The sequence below is a fragment of the Hippoglossus hippoglossus genome, chromosome 2 (assembly GCF_009819705.1).
Source record: "Hippoglossus hippoglossus isolate fHipHip1 chromosome 2, fHipHip1.pri, whole genome shotgun sequence".
NCBI classification, from domain to species: Eukaryota; Metazoa; Chordata; class Actinopteri; order Pleuronectiformes; family Pleuronectidae; genus Hippoglossus; species Hippoglossus hippoglossus.
Window position 1 is genome coordinate 10,731,106 of NC_047152.1, and position 17,296 is coordinate 10,748,401.

The window sequence follows — 17,296 nt, forward strand, 5'->3', positions numbered from 1 at the left end:
CCCTCAACAATGTCCCCCTGTGTGGGTCCGCCGGCCAATAGGGACGCTCCTCTGGATTCTTTCCAGACAGATACCATCACACACACACACACACACACACACACACTCACACACACACACACACACACACACACACACACACACACACACACACACACACACACACACACACTCACACACACACACACTCACACACTCACACTTCGGATGTATTAATGGTAGAAAACAGAAACAAACACGTTGTATTTTTACTCTGTATCATAGCAACAGAAACATCTGTCTGCCAGTTTTTATATTTTCAATGTGAACATGATCAGATGTGACCCAAACGTCACAGGTTTGATTCCCGGCCTGGTGTATATGTATGTCTCTGACAGTCCCAGTCAGAAGATGGAGGAGCTGTAGGTTGTAATGGGTCAATGGAAAGTGGAGCAGCTTCTTCTGGCCCCAGGCTTCACCAGGAGGGTTTTGTTTCTCCAGTTATGTTTCACTTGTCCTCAATATATTTTAATTAATCACAGTTTCTTCTAGAAAGATTTTAAACCAAGTCACTTAACAGAGAAAGAGCAGAAAGTTAAAGTCTCTGACGTCTTCGTCTTCTACGTGTACGGCTCCTCTTCTTCATCCTGAGATCTTGTGTTAGAAACCTCATCAACACGTCCACTCGCTCACTGGGAAGCTTCCACACATTGTCCTGCTGTTTCCTCACATGGACTCACTCTGACGTTTGTGAGGAACACGTCAGGAACACGTCAGGAACATGTGTGTGGTTCCCTTCAGGACCATGCACCAGGAGAAAGCAGATAAAAGCTGAATTTAGTTTCTTCTCTCTCTGATGCAGACGTCAGGTGGCTCAGGGCTTTTAGCTCTTCCCTCCTCTCCCCCCCCCCCCCCCCCCCTCTGGTGGACAGACATGGCTCCAGTGTTCGGTCTGACACAGATTGCTGCTGATGAATTAGTAACCAGGGGCTGAGGGCTCTGAGTGGATGTGGCCCACTGGCCTACTTACTGCAGGGAGCAGCAGGGTCAGCGGTGGGATGGACGTGAGCTGTTCACTGGTCCTGGATCAGACTGTGGTCGTCTCAGAGGCTTCGTCCGATTGGTCGAAGAGTCGCTGGTTCCAAGTTGTCGTTTAGCAGGTTTTAGTCGTCAAAAAGAAAAGTTTGTTCCTTGGAGCAGGTTTGATTCTTAATGTGCTGCAGAGTCGATGAGTAAGAAGATTCAGATGTGAGGATGTTTCATGTGACTCTGCAGAAACTCATCGATAACTTCTGCCTTGATTTCGTGTGTGTGTGTGTGTGTGTGTGTCTGTGAGTCTCTGGACAGAAGGATGACACCTCCCTGATAACACTGACACACTATCACACTTCAATAACACACACTTTGACAGTCTGAACAAAAGCTGACAGTAACTGTGTGTGTGTGGGAGGAAAATCATTTCTCCCCCCCCCTCCTTTCCCATGACCTCTCTGCTCTGGATCTTAAAACAAACACACACTCAGAAAAGTTTCTTCATTCAAACCACTTCATGTTGTTTTTAACCTCGTCTGTGAAGAGTTTCTCTGAATCAGTGGAAACATGAAGCAGTTTATTAAACCTCTCACTGAATCTTCAGACCTGTGATCATCCTCTTGAGACCTTGAATCTGTCAATCAACTGAGGAGACGTGTTGTCATGTGTTGTCATGACAACTTGACTTGTGCATCACAAGCTGTCAACTTCAGATCTGCAGTTGTATCTTCATCAGTCTTCATAAAACCTGAAGATTCTTCTTCTTTAAACCATTAACCATCGTCTTCCTGCTTTGTTCATCTCTTCCTCATCCCTCATGTCCTCCTCTTGCTCCTCTTCCTCCTCCTTGTCTCTGTCCTCCTCCTGGCCCTCTTCCTCCTCACCCTCCTCCTCTTCCTCCTCACAGTGTACTCTCTAGTAGTGTCCGGTTGCGTTGAGCAGGTTGATGTTTGATGTTGACTGAACTCTTGACAACAGAAACTCTGAGTGTAACCTCTCAGGTGAACGTGCTGCAGCTTCAGCTCCACAGCTTCAGTCCAGCTGAAGGTTCTTGTCTCTCTGTTCCAGATGCGTTTGTGAACAGTCAGGAGTGGACGCTGAGTCGAGCCGTTCCTGAGCTGAAAGTGGTGAGTTCAACAGATTCAGTCCACAAACATCTGGACACGTTTTAACATCCACCATTAACTGACTGCTGCTCCCCTGCAGGGCATTGTGGGTAACCTGGCCAGTGGTAAGTCTGCACTGGTGCACAGGTACCTGACGGGGACGTACGTCCAGGAGGAGTCGCCTGAAGGTAAGAGCATTACGCCCCCCCCCCCCCTCTCTCTCTCTCCTTCTCTCTCTCCTCCCCCCCCCCTCTGGATCTGTTCATTCAAACGTTCCACATCAACGTTCTCGTGACAAACAGATTTATTCTCCCGCCTCGTTTGAGGAGAGAAAAGCAGATTACGTCACTTTTATAAAACTGTAGTAATAATAACCAGCGGCTGGATTAAAATAAGACGTGAACAGCCTCCGTGTCCCGGACGCAGCGGCTCCAGGACACGTCCCGTCCTCTCCACTTCACTGTGGCTCCTCAGAACAAACACATGTGACCAGCGGAGCAGAAAGGGAGGAGACGTCACGCACCAGCAGCTCCAGACCCCCCCCCCCCCCCCCCCCCACACACACACACTCAGGGTAATCTGCATTTAGTGAAGAAACCTCCGGCTCATGAGTGAGATGAGTGAAGTGGGATTATTAATGTTTGGTTTTCTACCTGCAGCTCAGGACCACTTGAATCATACATAATATAGTATTTTATAAAATACTAATAATTAAGTTTAAACTATATCTTCTCACTGTAGGTTTATTCTATATGCTCATACTGTACATCACAGTCGCCTGCAGTGATGACTCCTCATGTAATATTAAAGCCCCCCCACACATTCTGCCGTCTCCCCAGGCAAAGACCTTCTCCTGCTAAACTCCTTGTTCCTTTAATATTTCACCAGCAGAGCTTCTCTTCTCTGGAGAAACGTAAAGAACTGGAATTAATGAAATGAACCTGAGAAAACCAAGAAGGAAGAAAGATCCTAAATGTTGACGGGATCAGCTGATAAATCTTCTTCAGCTGTGACGTCGCTCTCCTCACAGCGCCCCCTGGGGGTCAGTGTCCCCGTCAGATGCTCAGACCTCAGCTCTGCCAACAGCAACAGACGAGTCGGAGCTAAACAACGGCTCAGAATCGTCTCTGATGTGATGCCTTGGCTCCGCCGCTCGAGGAGGAAGTGGTGGTTCCACGCCAGATGAATAAAAAAAGACCTCTTTGAATCGTTGCATAACCACGAGAAGTGAAAGGAGGAGAAGGGAAGAGAAGAAAGGAGGAGGGAAGCTGATGTGTTGTTTGGAAATTCCTCACATCTAAAAATACGCTTCAGCCCCGTTTCCCATGGCGACTGATTGGGAGCCGAGTCGGTGGCTTCTCGAGCGGCAGCGCGACCACGAAGCCACAGACCAGAACTATTCTGATCCTGCAGGACGGAGCCTCGGCTGCAGACGCCTGCGCTCACACCGGCCGCCGCCAACCAGTCCGTCGGCGTGCAGCGAAACTCAGACATGAGCTGAGGAGAGAAATACTCCGACAACTTCTCCAAATGGTTCACTGAGGATTTACGGATCTTAATCAGCTGATTAGTCGAGTGACAGAAAACTGTTGATAATCATCTTCAAAGTAGATTATTATCTATCATCACAGATGAATCTAGTTTCTTTCCTTGTTTCATTAATAGGGAGACGATGAGAAAAAGCATTAAATTAACTTTATACTTTACTATTTAATATAAAAGCTGGAGTTTGAGTGAACATGTCCGTCCTGTGTGGTTTCTCTCTTCTCTGCTCGGGTAACTCTCTTCCTCCTCCTCCTCCTCTTCCTCGTGCCGGTGGTTCTCTGGGGTCTTGATGAACTCTTGCTCTGGTTGTTGGTTTGACTGCTCGTATTAACTTTGGCTGCATCTTGTTTTGTTGCTTTTTGTTTCCTCTCTTCTTTCTGGGCTGCTCTTTAAAACTAGCTGACGTGGACGCAGGTAACTATTCTCTCTCTCTTCCTCTTCCTCTTCCTCCTCCGTTCATCTGATCATCCCTCCCTCCATTAATCTTCTGTTTTCACAGCAGCTCTTCGACGACAGGTCGGGTTCAGAGTTTCGTCTCCTCACAGAAAAACACGATTCTTTATGAGTTCAGAAGTAGAAACGAGTCCGAGTCTGACTTTTCTTTCCATGATAATGATTTTAAAACGTAAAAATACTGAAAACACACAAGTTAAAGACACGAGAGTGAAAACGTTCTTCAGGATATGAATGTCTACGTGTTTCATCATCGTACGATAAATAATAAACCAGCTGATCAATAAGTTTCCTCTCCTGGTGTCGTTGAGCTGAACCCTCGTCTTCCTCTTCGATGAAGATGTGTGAAGTGTAAACAAACGACCCCCCCGGCTCCTGAAGGTCGTTCGGAGTCTGAACCCGATCAACTGCTGACGCTGAACATTTAGCTCCGTCCTTCATGTGTCGTAGTTTTATTTTGAAATAGTGTTTCACTTCCTGTCATATCCTGTTGTCAACAACACATCATCGTCTGCGTAGAGAAGAATATTAACGTCTGTCGTCATGGTGATTCTCTTTAGTTTCACATCTTTCATCCTGGTGAATCATTTTATTCTCTTTCAACGTGTTGGTGATTTATTAGTATTAAGTTATTTTTATTTCTTATTCATATTTAATCCTTCATCAAATCAGTAAAGCTCAGATCGTCCTGTAGAACAGAGACTCGACTCTTCTCCTGCGTCTCCTCTGACGTCGGGTGCTTTTTCCGCAGGAGGTCGTTTCAAGAAGGAGATCGTGGTCGACGGTCAGAGTCACCTGCTGCTGATCCGAGACGAAGGAGGCCCCCCGGAGCCTCAGGTGAGAACTGCACTCAGAAGGATTCTCCAATCTGTCATTAAATACCAATGATTCATATTTTAAAAAACACGTCATATATACACATTGTTTTATTTTAACAAATCAACCTTATTTCAAAAAACTTCCTCCCGTGATGTAAAAATCCTTCAGTGAAATGATGATTTTCATTTTTCCTGTAAAACCCTGAGACTTTATTTTATGTTCGTGACAGAATGTGGGTCGAGGTTTTTCTCCTCAAACTGACCAAATGGATTTTTACAAAGTGACTGAGTCTAGACAGAAAACAGATGAATAATTCACTGGCTCTTCACTTCTCTGCCTCGTCTTCCTCGTCTGTTCCTCCTGTCGTCCTCGTCTGTTGTTCTGCTGAGTCGGTTGTTCATGAAGTTTTTAAATATCTTTTGCACAGTTTGCGTTGTGGGTCGATGCCGTGATCTTCGTCTTCAGCCTGGAGGACGAGATCAGCTTCCAGACGGTTTATCACTACTTCAGCCGCCTCGCCAGCTACAGGAACACCAGCGACCTGCCGCTGGTGCTGGTCGGCACGCAAGGTGCGACACACACACACACACACACACACACACACACTCACACACACTCTCACACACACACACACACACACACACACACACACACACACACACACACAGGGGAAACTGTGTTTTTCTACAGCTCTGCCACCATCTAGTGGTGTAACGTCATAATCACAGACTGAAATGAAGCCTGATTCTGCAGAGTCACTGATAAATAACTTGATGAATAACATTAATTAACCAATTGTCCTAAAGTCCAAAGAATCGATGTTTAACGTCTTTGAAATGTTTTTGGGCCCAACAATCACAAAACCCCCGGGGGGGGGGGAATGTGGTGAACACACTGGGGGGGGGGGGGGTTCTGGGCCCCTGCTGGTGACTCCTCATGGTCCCCGAAGGGCCACGGACCAGAGAGTGAGAAACACTAGAGATCCTGCATCAGCTCCCATCGACCAGCAGAGGGCGCCATAGTGTTACTTTCATCTGTTACAGCAGCAAACAGCTGAAGAATCAAATTTAAATTTTAATACAGGTTTTTATACAATATAAATAATAGTATATGTTTATTTCAAATGTTTTAGATGCTCGAGGAATCAAAACCCTGTAAAACAAAGAAGTAATTCCGAGTTTCCTCTTTCCTCGTCCTCGTCTCAGACGCCATCAGCTCGGCGAACCCCCGAGTGATCGACGACGGCCGCGCCCGGAAGCTCTCCAACGACCTGAAGCGCTGCACCTACTACGAGACCTGCGCCACCTACGGGCTGAACGTGGAGCGGGTCTTCCAGGACGGTAAGAGTCCGTGAACCTGGTCTGGGGTCAGGAAGCGTCCGGTCCTCTGGGAAGGTCACGCTGTTCCCCCCCGCTCAGCCATCAGCCACTCGCACGCTTTTAATCACTCGTCAATTACAGACTCAATGGACCCGCTCGGCTATTTAGCTCCAACCGGACAGCAATTAAGTTTTATCATAGAGAGAGAGAGAGAGAGAGAGAGAGAGCTACAAAAAGAGACGATTCCCCGACAGGATTAATAAACGAGTGAGACATTACAGGAGGAGGAAGGAGATGAGGTGAGGAAGAAGAGGATATAGATGAGGTGAGAAGGAGGAGGAAGGAGACAAGTTGAGGGGGAAGGAGATGAGGTGAGAAGGAGGAGGAAGGAGACAAGTTGAGGGGGAAGGAGGTGAGGAGGAAGAGGAGGAGGAAGGAGATGAGGTGAGGAAGAAGAGGATATAGATGAGGTGAGAAGGAGGAGGAAGGAGATGAGGTGAGGAGGAAGGAGACAAGTTGAGGGTGAAGGAGATGAGGTGAGAAGGAGGAGGAAGGAGACAAGTTGAGGGGGAAGGAGATGAGGTGAGGAGGAAGAGGAGGAGGAAGGAGATGAGGTGAGGAAGAAGAGGATAGAGATGAGGTGAGAAGGAGGAGGAAGGAGATGAGGTGAGGAGGAAGGAGACAAGTTGAGGGTGAAGGAGATGAGGTGAGAAGGAGGAGGAAGGAGACAAGTTGAGGGGGAAGGAGATGAGGTGAGGAGGAAGAGGAGGAGGAAGGAGAATCTGAACGTGTCTGTCCTCAGATTGAGTCGCTGTCTGACCTTGAACTTCAACAGTGTTTGATTTAACCACCTGGATCTGCCAGTCGGGTGGAGTTAGGACAGTTTAAACCATCATTTATCTTATATTTAATTTTATATTTTCTATATTAATATCGGGATTAAATCAGTTATAAAATTTTGTAATTCCATCGTCGTACGAACGTTGTCTTCTCTAGTTTCAAGGTGATGAAGATAAACGATGATGATGAGCTCCTGTTTCCTTGGACTACATGAGGTCAAAGGTCAACAGGAAGTAGAAGAGGCTGTGACCGTCGTGGCTCTTGATTTGACACGTGACTGTTGAGGTCAACGACAGATTCTTGTTGAAAAGTTACAAACAATAAACGTGAAGCCGGTTTTTCATCGTCTCACGTGAACAAGACGTAAAAGAAGCGTCCGCTCGGCAGGTTGAAGGTTAACAGACGGAATTACAGACAAATACACGACTCGGCCTCAGCGGTTAATAAGCAGAGCGGCAGCGGCAGCAGAGCGGCAGCGGCAGCAGAGCGGTAGCGGCAGCAGAGCGGCAGCAGAGCGGCAGCAGAGCGGTAGCGGCCTCCGGCTCCGTCTGCACCTCAGTTTCCTGCTCAGCCTCAATCTGTGTTTACAGGTTTTATTTTATATAACTGTTACCATGGTTTTCATCCTCACATCTCTGAGGAAACACATTTGAAGTAGTTGATGGGGACTGTTTTCTGCGGCGTATGAATCCACGCTTGATGCTGCAGCGTAGTTCGGTGCGACTCGTATCTGTCACATGACCTGAACGTGTTTGCCCTGAAGGGGGCAGCACAGGGCAGAAAGCAGCTGTGAACAAATGTGACAGTCTGTGTAAATATCAGTGGTAGAAGAAGAGGAAGAGTAGTTTGTGTGTCTCTGTGTGTGTGTGTGTGTGTGTGTGTGTGTGTGTGTGTCTCTGTGTGTGTGTGTGTGTGTGTGTGTGTGTTTGGCAGCAGATCATAAACTCTCGGCCCAGGAGGAAACTTTCACACTAAACGCTGCCTTATTATCCTCTAATGATTCCACTGTGTGTGTGTGTGTGTGTGTGTGTGTGTGTGTGTGTGTTCTTCTCGTCGTCATTATCACAAATTAATCAGTTTTTTAATCATCCAGCAGAACGATGAGTTTAATGTTTTCTGTCGACGCTTGAAACACGACAGCAGCCTGCAGCTGTGTGAGTCTGTGTGTGTCTGTGTGTGTCTGTGTGTGTCTGTGTGTGTCTGTGTGTGTCTGTGTGCGTCTCTGATTGTGCATCTTCATTTATTTATGTCTTGTTATTATTAGTGTAGATGTGTTTGAACATTAAAAAATCTCTTTCTCCTCCAGTACAACAGTTACTGTTATATATGAATATTTAATATTCACTGATATTGATCAATTCATACAAATTCATATTTATTGAGTGATTTAAAGAATTAAGCTCCAACATCTGTTAGAAATGAATAATCTGAGAATCAACTTCCTGCTGTTTCTACTGTGAACACGGACATTTATGTAATTCATGTTTATTCTTTACATTTACGAGGGTTAGGAAATAACTATTTTTAATTTAATCTTATTTTGAAAGAATTTAAGAATTATTTTCATGTTTGTTAAACCCTCACACTGTGTGTGTGTGTGTGTGTGTGTGTGTGTGTGTGTGTGTGTGAGACATGTAATTAGTTGAATGGGAAGTGAAGCCTCGTCCAGTCGGGGGGGGGGGGGGGGGGGGGGGAGTGACCTCTGTGTGAGGGGGGGTGGGGGGGGGGTGACAGTGCTGCGCTCCCTCGTCCATCAGACACTAATTTAATTAGCCTAATTACACTGACACGACACCCCCCCCCCCCCCCACACACACACACACACACACACTTTCTCCTCTTGTGTCTAATCTGTGTTTCACCGACTCGACCTCTCACACAATTAATGTTCAAACAGACGGAAAAAATATCTAATTCAAAAATAATAAGAAAACAAACTAATAAATAAAAACTAAAACAAAGTTTGTTCATATTCACGTTTAAAGCTGACGTTTCTCTGGTTGGACACTAGATGGCAGCGTGAGACCTGGACACCACAGTTATATATTAGTTTATTAAAACCAGTTGTTGAGATTATTATGATCATAATAACCACAATACTTTATTATTAATATTATTTAGATTAATAATTGTATTCTGCAGCTGCTCTTGAGATAAGATGAACTTCATTAGTACAAAAACATGAGATTAGTTCAGAAGCTTAAAGACAAACAGCAAATATATAAAATCAGAAAAATACTAAGAATGAAATCATTTCAGGAAAATTTAAATTCACTAAGACTTGTGGGTTTTTATATAATTTGGGTAATTAAGAAAAACAAATGACCACAAATGTTGTTTCTATTAATTCTTTACAGCTTCATTTAACACGGACACGTTTCTTTTGTGTTGAAACTGTCGATCGTCACATGATCGTCTGGTTCTTCTTGTAGAAATATAAACGAAATGATTTATTCCTCTTAAAACAAAGAAGTTTTTCATAATTCTGCTAAAAACAAACTAAAGATCATTTCTCCGGTGATAACTTGTGTCTGACCAGTTTCTGTGTTTACGTCCCAGAAGAAACTCAAACCTCACAAAGCTCCAACTTCTCGTCTGAGCGACGTGGAGCGACTTGTTAAAAAGCTGTGATTTGTTTTGAGAGGATAAAGAAACCTTGTGATGAAGTGACTCTCCAGTGGAGCGCTGCCCCCCCCCCCCCCCCTTTATGTCTCACCCCGTGCGGCCCCGTCATAAATCTGATCAGCGGCGACACGTTTCCATTAGAAGAAGTGGCAGCTTCTCAGAGCAGAACTGAGATTGATGGATAAAGTTAAATTGCATTAACCGAGCAGTTTAAATATTTAGCGCGGCCTTATCATAACTGTTCTTAACACTTAAAGTAAAATACAACCTGCCAGGTGCAGCACGGTGACATGTATGTGAGCGGCTCGGCGTCTCGCGGCCTCCGTACCGCACCCGGCTCCGACGCGCGTTCGAGTCCGGCCCGCAAAGAGTTAAGACTTTAGTGACTCCATTATCCCTGTTCCAATAAACACAGGCCTATTTCCCTCGCTCGCAGATGAAACCATTGTTTTAATTGGGCTCGTTAAAGCCCCCGGCTTCGTTAATGAGGAGCCAGTCGTAAACATTTACCTCCAGGTGACACGTCGCCGAGCCAAGGGCAGCGAGGGAGACGAGTTCAGAGCCGGAGCCCCGGCGGAGCCGCGAGCAACGAAAACACCGTGAAAGAGAAGAATCACATCCTCACGTTTAACGTCTTCCACGAGTTCGTCTCTGTACAACAAGGACTCGTTTCCTTCAGTCACGATAAACAGCAGCAGAGTCCACGCCGCACGCCAACAAGTCGGTGGCGTCACCTTAAACTTCAACGATACCTTAAACTCTTATTTCTAAAGTTTCTGTTGATGTTCATTTGATGGAAAACTGTCTGACACACACAAGGTTTCATCACATTCACGTTTTTCTTCATCACCGTCTCTGATTGATATTTGCTCGTTAGCATCGAAGACAAAGTAACGCTAAGGCTGCTGGGAAGGTTTCTGTAGATTTGCGTGAGGTCATCGTTTGCTGCTTTGCTTTGTTCTCGTCGCGTCGGCAGCAGCAGGAAACTAGTTCCAACAGGAAGTGTCTCTGCTGGTGGAGACCAAACACGGAGCTCAAACACTTCATTACGTGTTGATCGGTGGAGACACTAAACCAAGATGGAGGACGGAGTCACTTCCTGAAACGTGAAACAGTTGAACTTCATCAGTGTGATAATGCTGAGCTCGGCCGCCCTCATCCTCCTCATTCTGCGATTCATCTGTCCTGACGACGCCCACAGACACACACACACACACACACACACACACTCTCACACACACACACAGTCACACACACACATCGATCAGCGGCAGTGATTATTCTCCCATCATTAGACTGAAGGGGAGGATGGAGTCGGTCGGATCAGGAGCTAAAAGGTCCAAGTCAATCAATTGGACCCCCCCCCCCCCACACACACTACCTCACACACACCCCCCCCCCCCCCCCACCCTTTATGAGCACCAATCAGAGGGACAGGATGTTCACATGGGCTCTAATTGTATTGATCGCCGCTCTGTGGATGATTTGATGCAGATTTGAACAATAAGAAAACATCAGGAGAAAAGATGTGAAGAGGAAACAGGAGAAATAAAGAATCCAGAGTTTGGTCTCTAGTGTCGGATCAGAACAGAACGTGAACCAGTTCGTTACCAGTTTATTACCAGTTCGTTACAGTTCGTTACCAGTTCATCTGACGTGTTTTCTTTCTGTGATTAAACGCTCAGGCTGTAAAATGATGATTCTTCACTTTTCAGACACTTGGAGAATAAAAGTCTCTTCGGTGCAGAATCACTGCTCAATAAAACCCGAGCTGCAACGTCCACATCTTTATGTCTTTGTTTAAGATGCAGAGTGCAGAGTAATGTGTCTCTGCAGCCTACAGGGGGCGCTCCTCATACCTAACCCGTCAACCTGTGCTCAAATGTTTGTGACTAATGAAAACACTTAAGGTGATTTATGATATAGATAAATAAAGTTTAAATGACTTACAAGACTTAAATATTGATGTTTTTAATTTGATCTTTTGTGTCAAAAATCTAAAATATTTAATTCACCTTCGTATGAATGAAGAAAACCAGGAAATATAAATATATTAGTGCTCTTATGAATGATCACGTTATACTTTAAAATAACATTAGAATTAAATCAAATAATTGTAGTTTCTGGTTTTTCCTCACATTATACATACAGTACTTTAACCTGAATAACTGAAATTGGTATTAAATTACATAATTTATCATATTTATTTTCCTTGAGTATTAATTAAAGGTAATTAATACGTGTGTAACTCACCTGTTGATGTGATCGTGTGTCACAGTGGCTCAGAAGATCTCGGCCACCAGGAAGAAGCAGCAGTTGTCCATCGGGCCGTGCAAGTCGCTGCCCAACTCCCCGAGTCACTCGTCCGTGTGCGCCACGCAGGTGTCGGCCGTCCACATCACCCAGGTACACACACACACACAGACACACACACACACACACACACACACACACACACACACACAGACACACACACACACACACAGACACACACACACACACACTCTCTCTCTCTCTCTCTCACACACACACACACACACACACACCTACACAAACAACATATGTACAGTATAATGTTTTCAGGAATATTCAGTTTGACGTTCTTTAATATTTAAAGTCTCCATGAAGTTTGTTTTTGTAGATAATTAATATATATATATATATAATATAAATAAAAGTGACCTGAGCTTCAGAGAAACTAAGATTTATTTGTTCTAAAACAGATTAATGTTGTTTTTATGTGACGTCAGTAAATGTAGTTTAATCTTTAGTTTCTGCAGTTTTTCAGTCTTATGACCTAATTTATAAAGTCACAGTTTTTTCTGGAGCTTTAAACTTTTCAACCCACTGAGCTCAGACTGGACAGGATTTTTATTTTGATAATCTCGTGTTTCCTGTGTCAGAATAAACTTTTACTACTTTTTATTTTCTAACATTATTAACGTCTTCATATAAAAATCCAAACAGACTCGTGCACTGACTTCAGGTCAAACACACAGATGCACACATTGTTCACAAGTGCACACACACACAGACTCACTGTGAAGCACACACACACACACACACACACACTCTCTCTCTCTCCCTGTGCGAGGCCGTTAAGTTCTTCGATCCTCATCCTTCAATCCTCCATTGATTTCTCATTAAAAAGCCATCGCTCAGCGTGTCGCAGCAGCGGCGCCACGTCCCCCGAGAGCCGTGTTTATCTTCCGCCGCCTCCGCAGAACAGCCCCTCGCTGCATCTTTAGCCCTCGCTGATTACTGTCAAGTGTCGGCCGCCTCGCCCGGCGCCCAGGAAAACGCCTTTTACACTGATGAGAACGTTAGAGGCGACTCGTTAGAGACACGAGCAAACTTCTCTGCTCCGGAGCCAGAAGCACTCGCACACAACACAAACAAATACAAACAAAGAGCTTGTGTGACGCCATTTTGAATTGACAGACTTTTATTGTGACATTTGATGTGACGCTTTAAACCTCCTGTTTGTTTGTGAAGCTGCGAGAAGGATGTTGATCACATGGTTTGTGTCCGTGCAGACGAGTAACGGCGGCGGCAGCCTGAGCGACTACTCGTCGTCGGTGCCGTCGACGCCCAGCACGAGTCAGAAGGAGCTGCGCATCGACGTGCCGCAGACCACCAACACGCCCACGGCCCGTCAGGAAGCAGTCCAAAACGCCGCTCCAACCTCTTCACCGTGAGTTCACACCACGAGCACCTGGACGTCTGGAGTTCACACAGGGAATCACAGATACTGGTCCTGATCCAGATCCTGATCCTTATACTGATTTTAATGCTAATCCGGATTCTAATCCGGATCCTGATTCTGATACTGAAATCACACAATGTGGACAAAACAATCAGGAGAATCTCAGTAATGATCCTGATCCAATTTGGATCCTGATCCTCATACTGATTCAGGTTCTGATCCAGTTATCGATCCTGATCCTTGTACACATTTTATACTGATCCTGATTCTAATCCTGAACCAGATCCTGATTCTTTAACTGATCCAGATTCATATAGTTTTTACTGAATCACTCAGAATGTGGACAAAACAGAAACAAACACAACACACAAATAATCAGTGAATTGAAAACATGATCAGCTGATTGATGACGGTCGGACGTTAGCAGCTGATGATGATGATGATAATGATGATGATGATGATGAAGGTCTGTGTCTCATCCACAGTCGAGGAGGCCAACGGCCGGACAAGGACAAAGAAAGGCCTGGAGGCTCGAGCGGACAGCATCGGCAGCGGGCGAGCCATCCCCATCAACAGGTGAGCACTTCCTGTCTGTCCGCCCGCTCGCCCGCTCGCTCGCTCTCCGCGTGTTTGATGCCTCGGCCTTGATTAACAGTGAAATCACACACTTGACATCAATTAGAGCGAGGGGCTCTCCCGGGTCCTCCACCACATCATTAGGATACGCGAGAGGGAAGGGATTTCACTGTCACTCAGTCCCTCCGTCGCTCTCTTCTCCTCTTCTTCTTCTCCTCTCTCTCTTTACTCCGCCTCCTCCCGTCCCTCTGTTCGTCCACTTCAACGTCTCACTTCACGTCCTCTTCGTCTCTCTTTCAAAGCTGCTTCCTCTCCTCATCGTCTTCTTCTTCACCAGCGCTTTGATCGCAGCGTCGGCGGCAGCGTTTTAGAGGAGCAAAGGAAGAAGAGGGATGAAGGGGAGGGCGAGCGAAGAGAGGGAGAGCGCCACCGTCTACACACCACACACACAGCACACACACACAGACTCCTGCTGCGATGGCGAGCACCTGATTGGCTCCTAATCTGTCGCAAACAAGCTCCGCTCATGTCGGAGCAGCGGCGGTGAGGGAGGGGGCAGGAGAGTAAGGGGGGGTGAGGGGATGGGGGGGCAAATCAGGCAATTAGTGAGCGCTAATCGTCGCCTCTTGTGTCGACCGCCGCGGCCATCGTTTGTAAGACTGTTAATGAACAAATCGCATCTGTGATTAGGGCCACCTCGCCAGGAGAGCGTGGGCGAGCGACACAGAGACACAGTGACAGAGCAGGAGAGAGAGAGGGAGGCGTGGGCTCCTGGTTGAGGAGACGCTCTCACACAGCAGAGCAGATCCTAATTGCTGCTGAACGCCATCATGTGGAAATCGCTCTCCGGCTCCTGACGGCTTCAAACGCACTTCTTCTTCTTCTTCTGTGGTGTTGATGCAGCGGTGGCGCTCAGGGCGGAGCTCCAGCTCTGTTAATTCACTGTGAGGAGCAGGACGAGTCGTCATTAGCTGGTTAATCATCTCAAAAAGAAAATTACAACCTTTAAAATGCTTCTGCTTCATCAGGTTCCACTTTAAAGACTCAGGCTGCAGATTGGTAATATTCATTAAAACATGAAAAACTCCACAGTAAAGATGTGAAGTTTAAGATGCACACATACGTGCGTGTGACAGGAAGAGGAGGAGCTAATTATATATTAAAGTTGTGATGAAACGAGGTAAAATCACAAACATCACTAGTTTCTGCTCAAATCATTAAAAAATCCTGCTCAACAAAATCCCTGCTGATCCAGTCCTGCTCATAAAGGCAGACAACGTAGTTAGCCCGACACACACATTACACACACAGAGACACACACACAGACACACACAGGAGCAGAATAAAGCGGAAGCGGCAGCGCTGTGAGGCACAGCCTCCTCCTGTTGTATCTTTTGGAAGTGGAAGTTAATTGATTTGATGGTTCCCTGTGGTCGCTCTCTCCTCGTCTCTCTGTCGACTCCTCGGTGACCACGACGGCTCAGCTCACCGCAGACCTGCTGCTAATTACACTGTGTGTGTGTGTCTGTGTGTGTCTGTGTGTGGCTGTGTGTGTTTTACAAAGACTGTATGTTGGGTTAAAAAAGAGATCACAACTTCACATTCAAGGTTCAACTGCCTTTTCCCCATTAACGCTCCATTTACACTCTCCAGTTTGTGTGTGTCTGTGTGTGTCTGTGTGTGTGTGCGTGTGTTCCCACTTGTTTCTAATGAGTCGTTGCTCTGCCTCTTTTTAACGTAACAACAGAATCGATTATTCTCTTACGATCATTAGAGAAAGGTTTCAAGGTTTAACTCTGACTTGAGGAAACAGAATCTCTGAATAATCTTCTCAGCAGATTCCTCCTCGTGTTAGAATCATCCTCAGGTTCCAGGCGACGTGTTTACAATCATTCAAATGTAAAAGATGGTGGTTTAATATTAATGGAGCTGCTTGACTCACTAATGAGTGTTAATCAGCTCACAGCGTGTTTTTAAAATGAGCTCAACCTGTCCAACACAATCACTTTAACATTATTTACATGTTGAGATCAAACTCTTGGCTCTTTGTGTGTCTTTGTAGTAATTTGTGTCTTTGCAGTTGTGTTTACATGGATAATATCAGTCGTTAAAACAACATATTCAACACATGATAAAAAGCAAAAGTGATCCAGTTCCGTCAGCGCGTTCAGGAGCCGACGCCCTCGGCCACAACCTCAACCTGTCGTCGTTAGCGTTAGCATCGTACCTCGGAGGACGGAGGCGGCCGGGACGCTGACCTAACGCGCTCCGACATCTGCCACAGAGATTAGCGGCGTCACGTTGCTTCGTCACTACGCAGCAGAGTGGAGTCGGGTTACACGTCCTGCAGACACTGGAACACGTCCACAGAGTTTAGAGCTTCCAGTCGTATGAAGATTAGAATATGAAGAAAAGACTTTCTGTTAATTAGATTTTAATGGTGGCTCTGGGCTTCTTCTTCTTCATGTCTTCTACCTGCGTTGTGTGTGTGTGTGTGTGTGTGTGTGTGTGTGTGTGTGTATACGTGGTTGTCTAACCCACTTGTTGGCTCGTCACTCGTCCTGATCTCATTACAGCGTCTCTCGGCCTCTCGAGGTGACGGAGGTTCACTTCTTCTTCTTCTTCTTGAGGAAGAGGAACGCCTTCGTCCGGCGCTCATTAAAACACAGGACGACTGTGGATTTACACACAGGAACATTAACACACTGATAAACATCACCGAGTTATAGTGAAGTTATAGAAAATCAGTCAAATTGAATTTGTGCTGATTAAAGTTTTATTCATCAGTTTTAGAAATGGTGCGTTCAGGCTCCGTGTTGTCCGACTCTGTAAAAACAGCTTGAATGAAGTGGCTCAGATCCTGTTTATTACAACTGACTCAGTTTATCTCCACCACCTGAACCAGGAAACACACGTGGAGTCGGAGCTCAAACTTCCTGCTGAGACGCAGAGGAAACCGGCACCTCTCCGCTCCTCTTCCTCTCCTCTTCCTCTTCCTCTTCCTCTCTCCTCTTCTTCTTCTTCTGGCGGATGCGTCCAGCTTTGTTTACAGAGGCTGTTGACGGCGCAGGGCTCCTCCGACATCTGCTCCACGCCGCTAATTAGCCGCTAATTACCGGAGAGAGAGGCAGCGGCTCTCCCGTGTCTCCGTCAGGCGGCTGACCGAGGAGCTTTGAAAACCAACAGTCTAACAAATTAATTTCCTCCGACACGGCAGCCGAGCCGCTGAGACCACACACACACACACACACACACAGACACACAGACAGACACACACACACACACACCAGAGAGGT

At 46.0% G+C, this 17,296-nt stretch overlaps 1 protein-coding gene across 1 annotated transcript in view; it reads left to right on the forward strand.

Moving 5' to 3' along the window:
• The window catches only part of LOC117777501 (arf-GAP with GTPase, ANK repeat and PH domain-containing protein 1-like), a 55,309-nt gene that overhangs the window by 16,168 nt on the left and 21,845 nt on the right, over nucleotides 1–17,296 (forward strand). Inside the window, exons 2-10 of the mRNA XM_034612319.1 lie at nucleotides 2,080–2,138; nucleotides 2,218–2,305; nucleotides 4,062–4,076; nucleotides 4,867–4,952; nucleotides 5,362–5,503; nucleotides 6,140–6,274; nucleotides 11,997–12,124; nucleotides 13,255–13,412; nucleotides 13,910–14,000. Of these exons, the coding sequence (XP_034468210.1) occupies nucleotides 2,080–2,138; nucleotides 2,218–2,305; nucleotides 4,062–4,076; nucleotides 4,867–4,952; nucleotides 5,362–5,503; nucleotides 6,140–6,274; nucleotides 11,997–12,124; nucleotides 13,255–13,412; nucleotides 13,910–14,000 (902 nt within the window). The remainder of the gene's footprint in view (nucleotides 1–2,079; nucleotides 2,139–2,217; nucleotides 2,306–4,061; nucleotides 4,077–4,866; nucleotides 4,953–5,361; nucleotides 5,504–6,139; nucleotides 6,275–11,996; nucleotides 12,125–13,254; nucleotides 13,413–13,909; nucleotides 14,001–17,296) is intronic.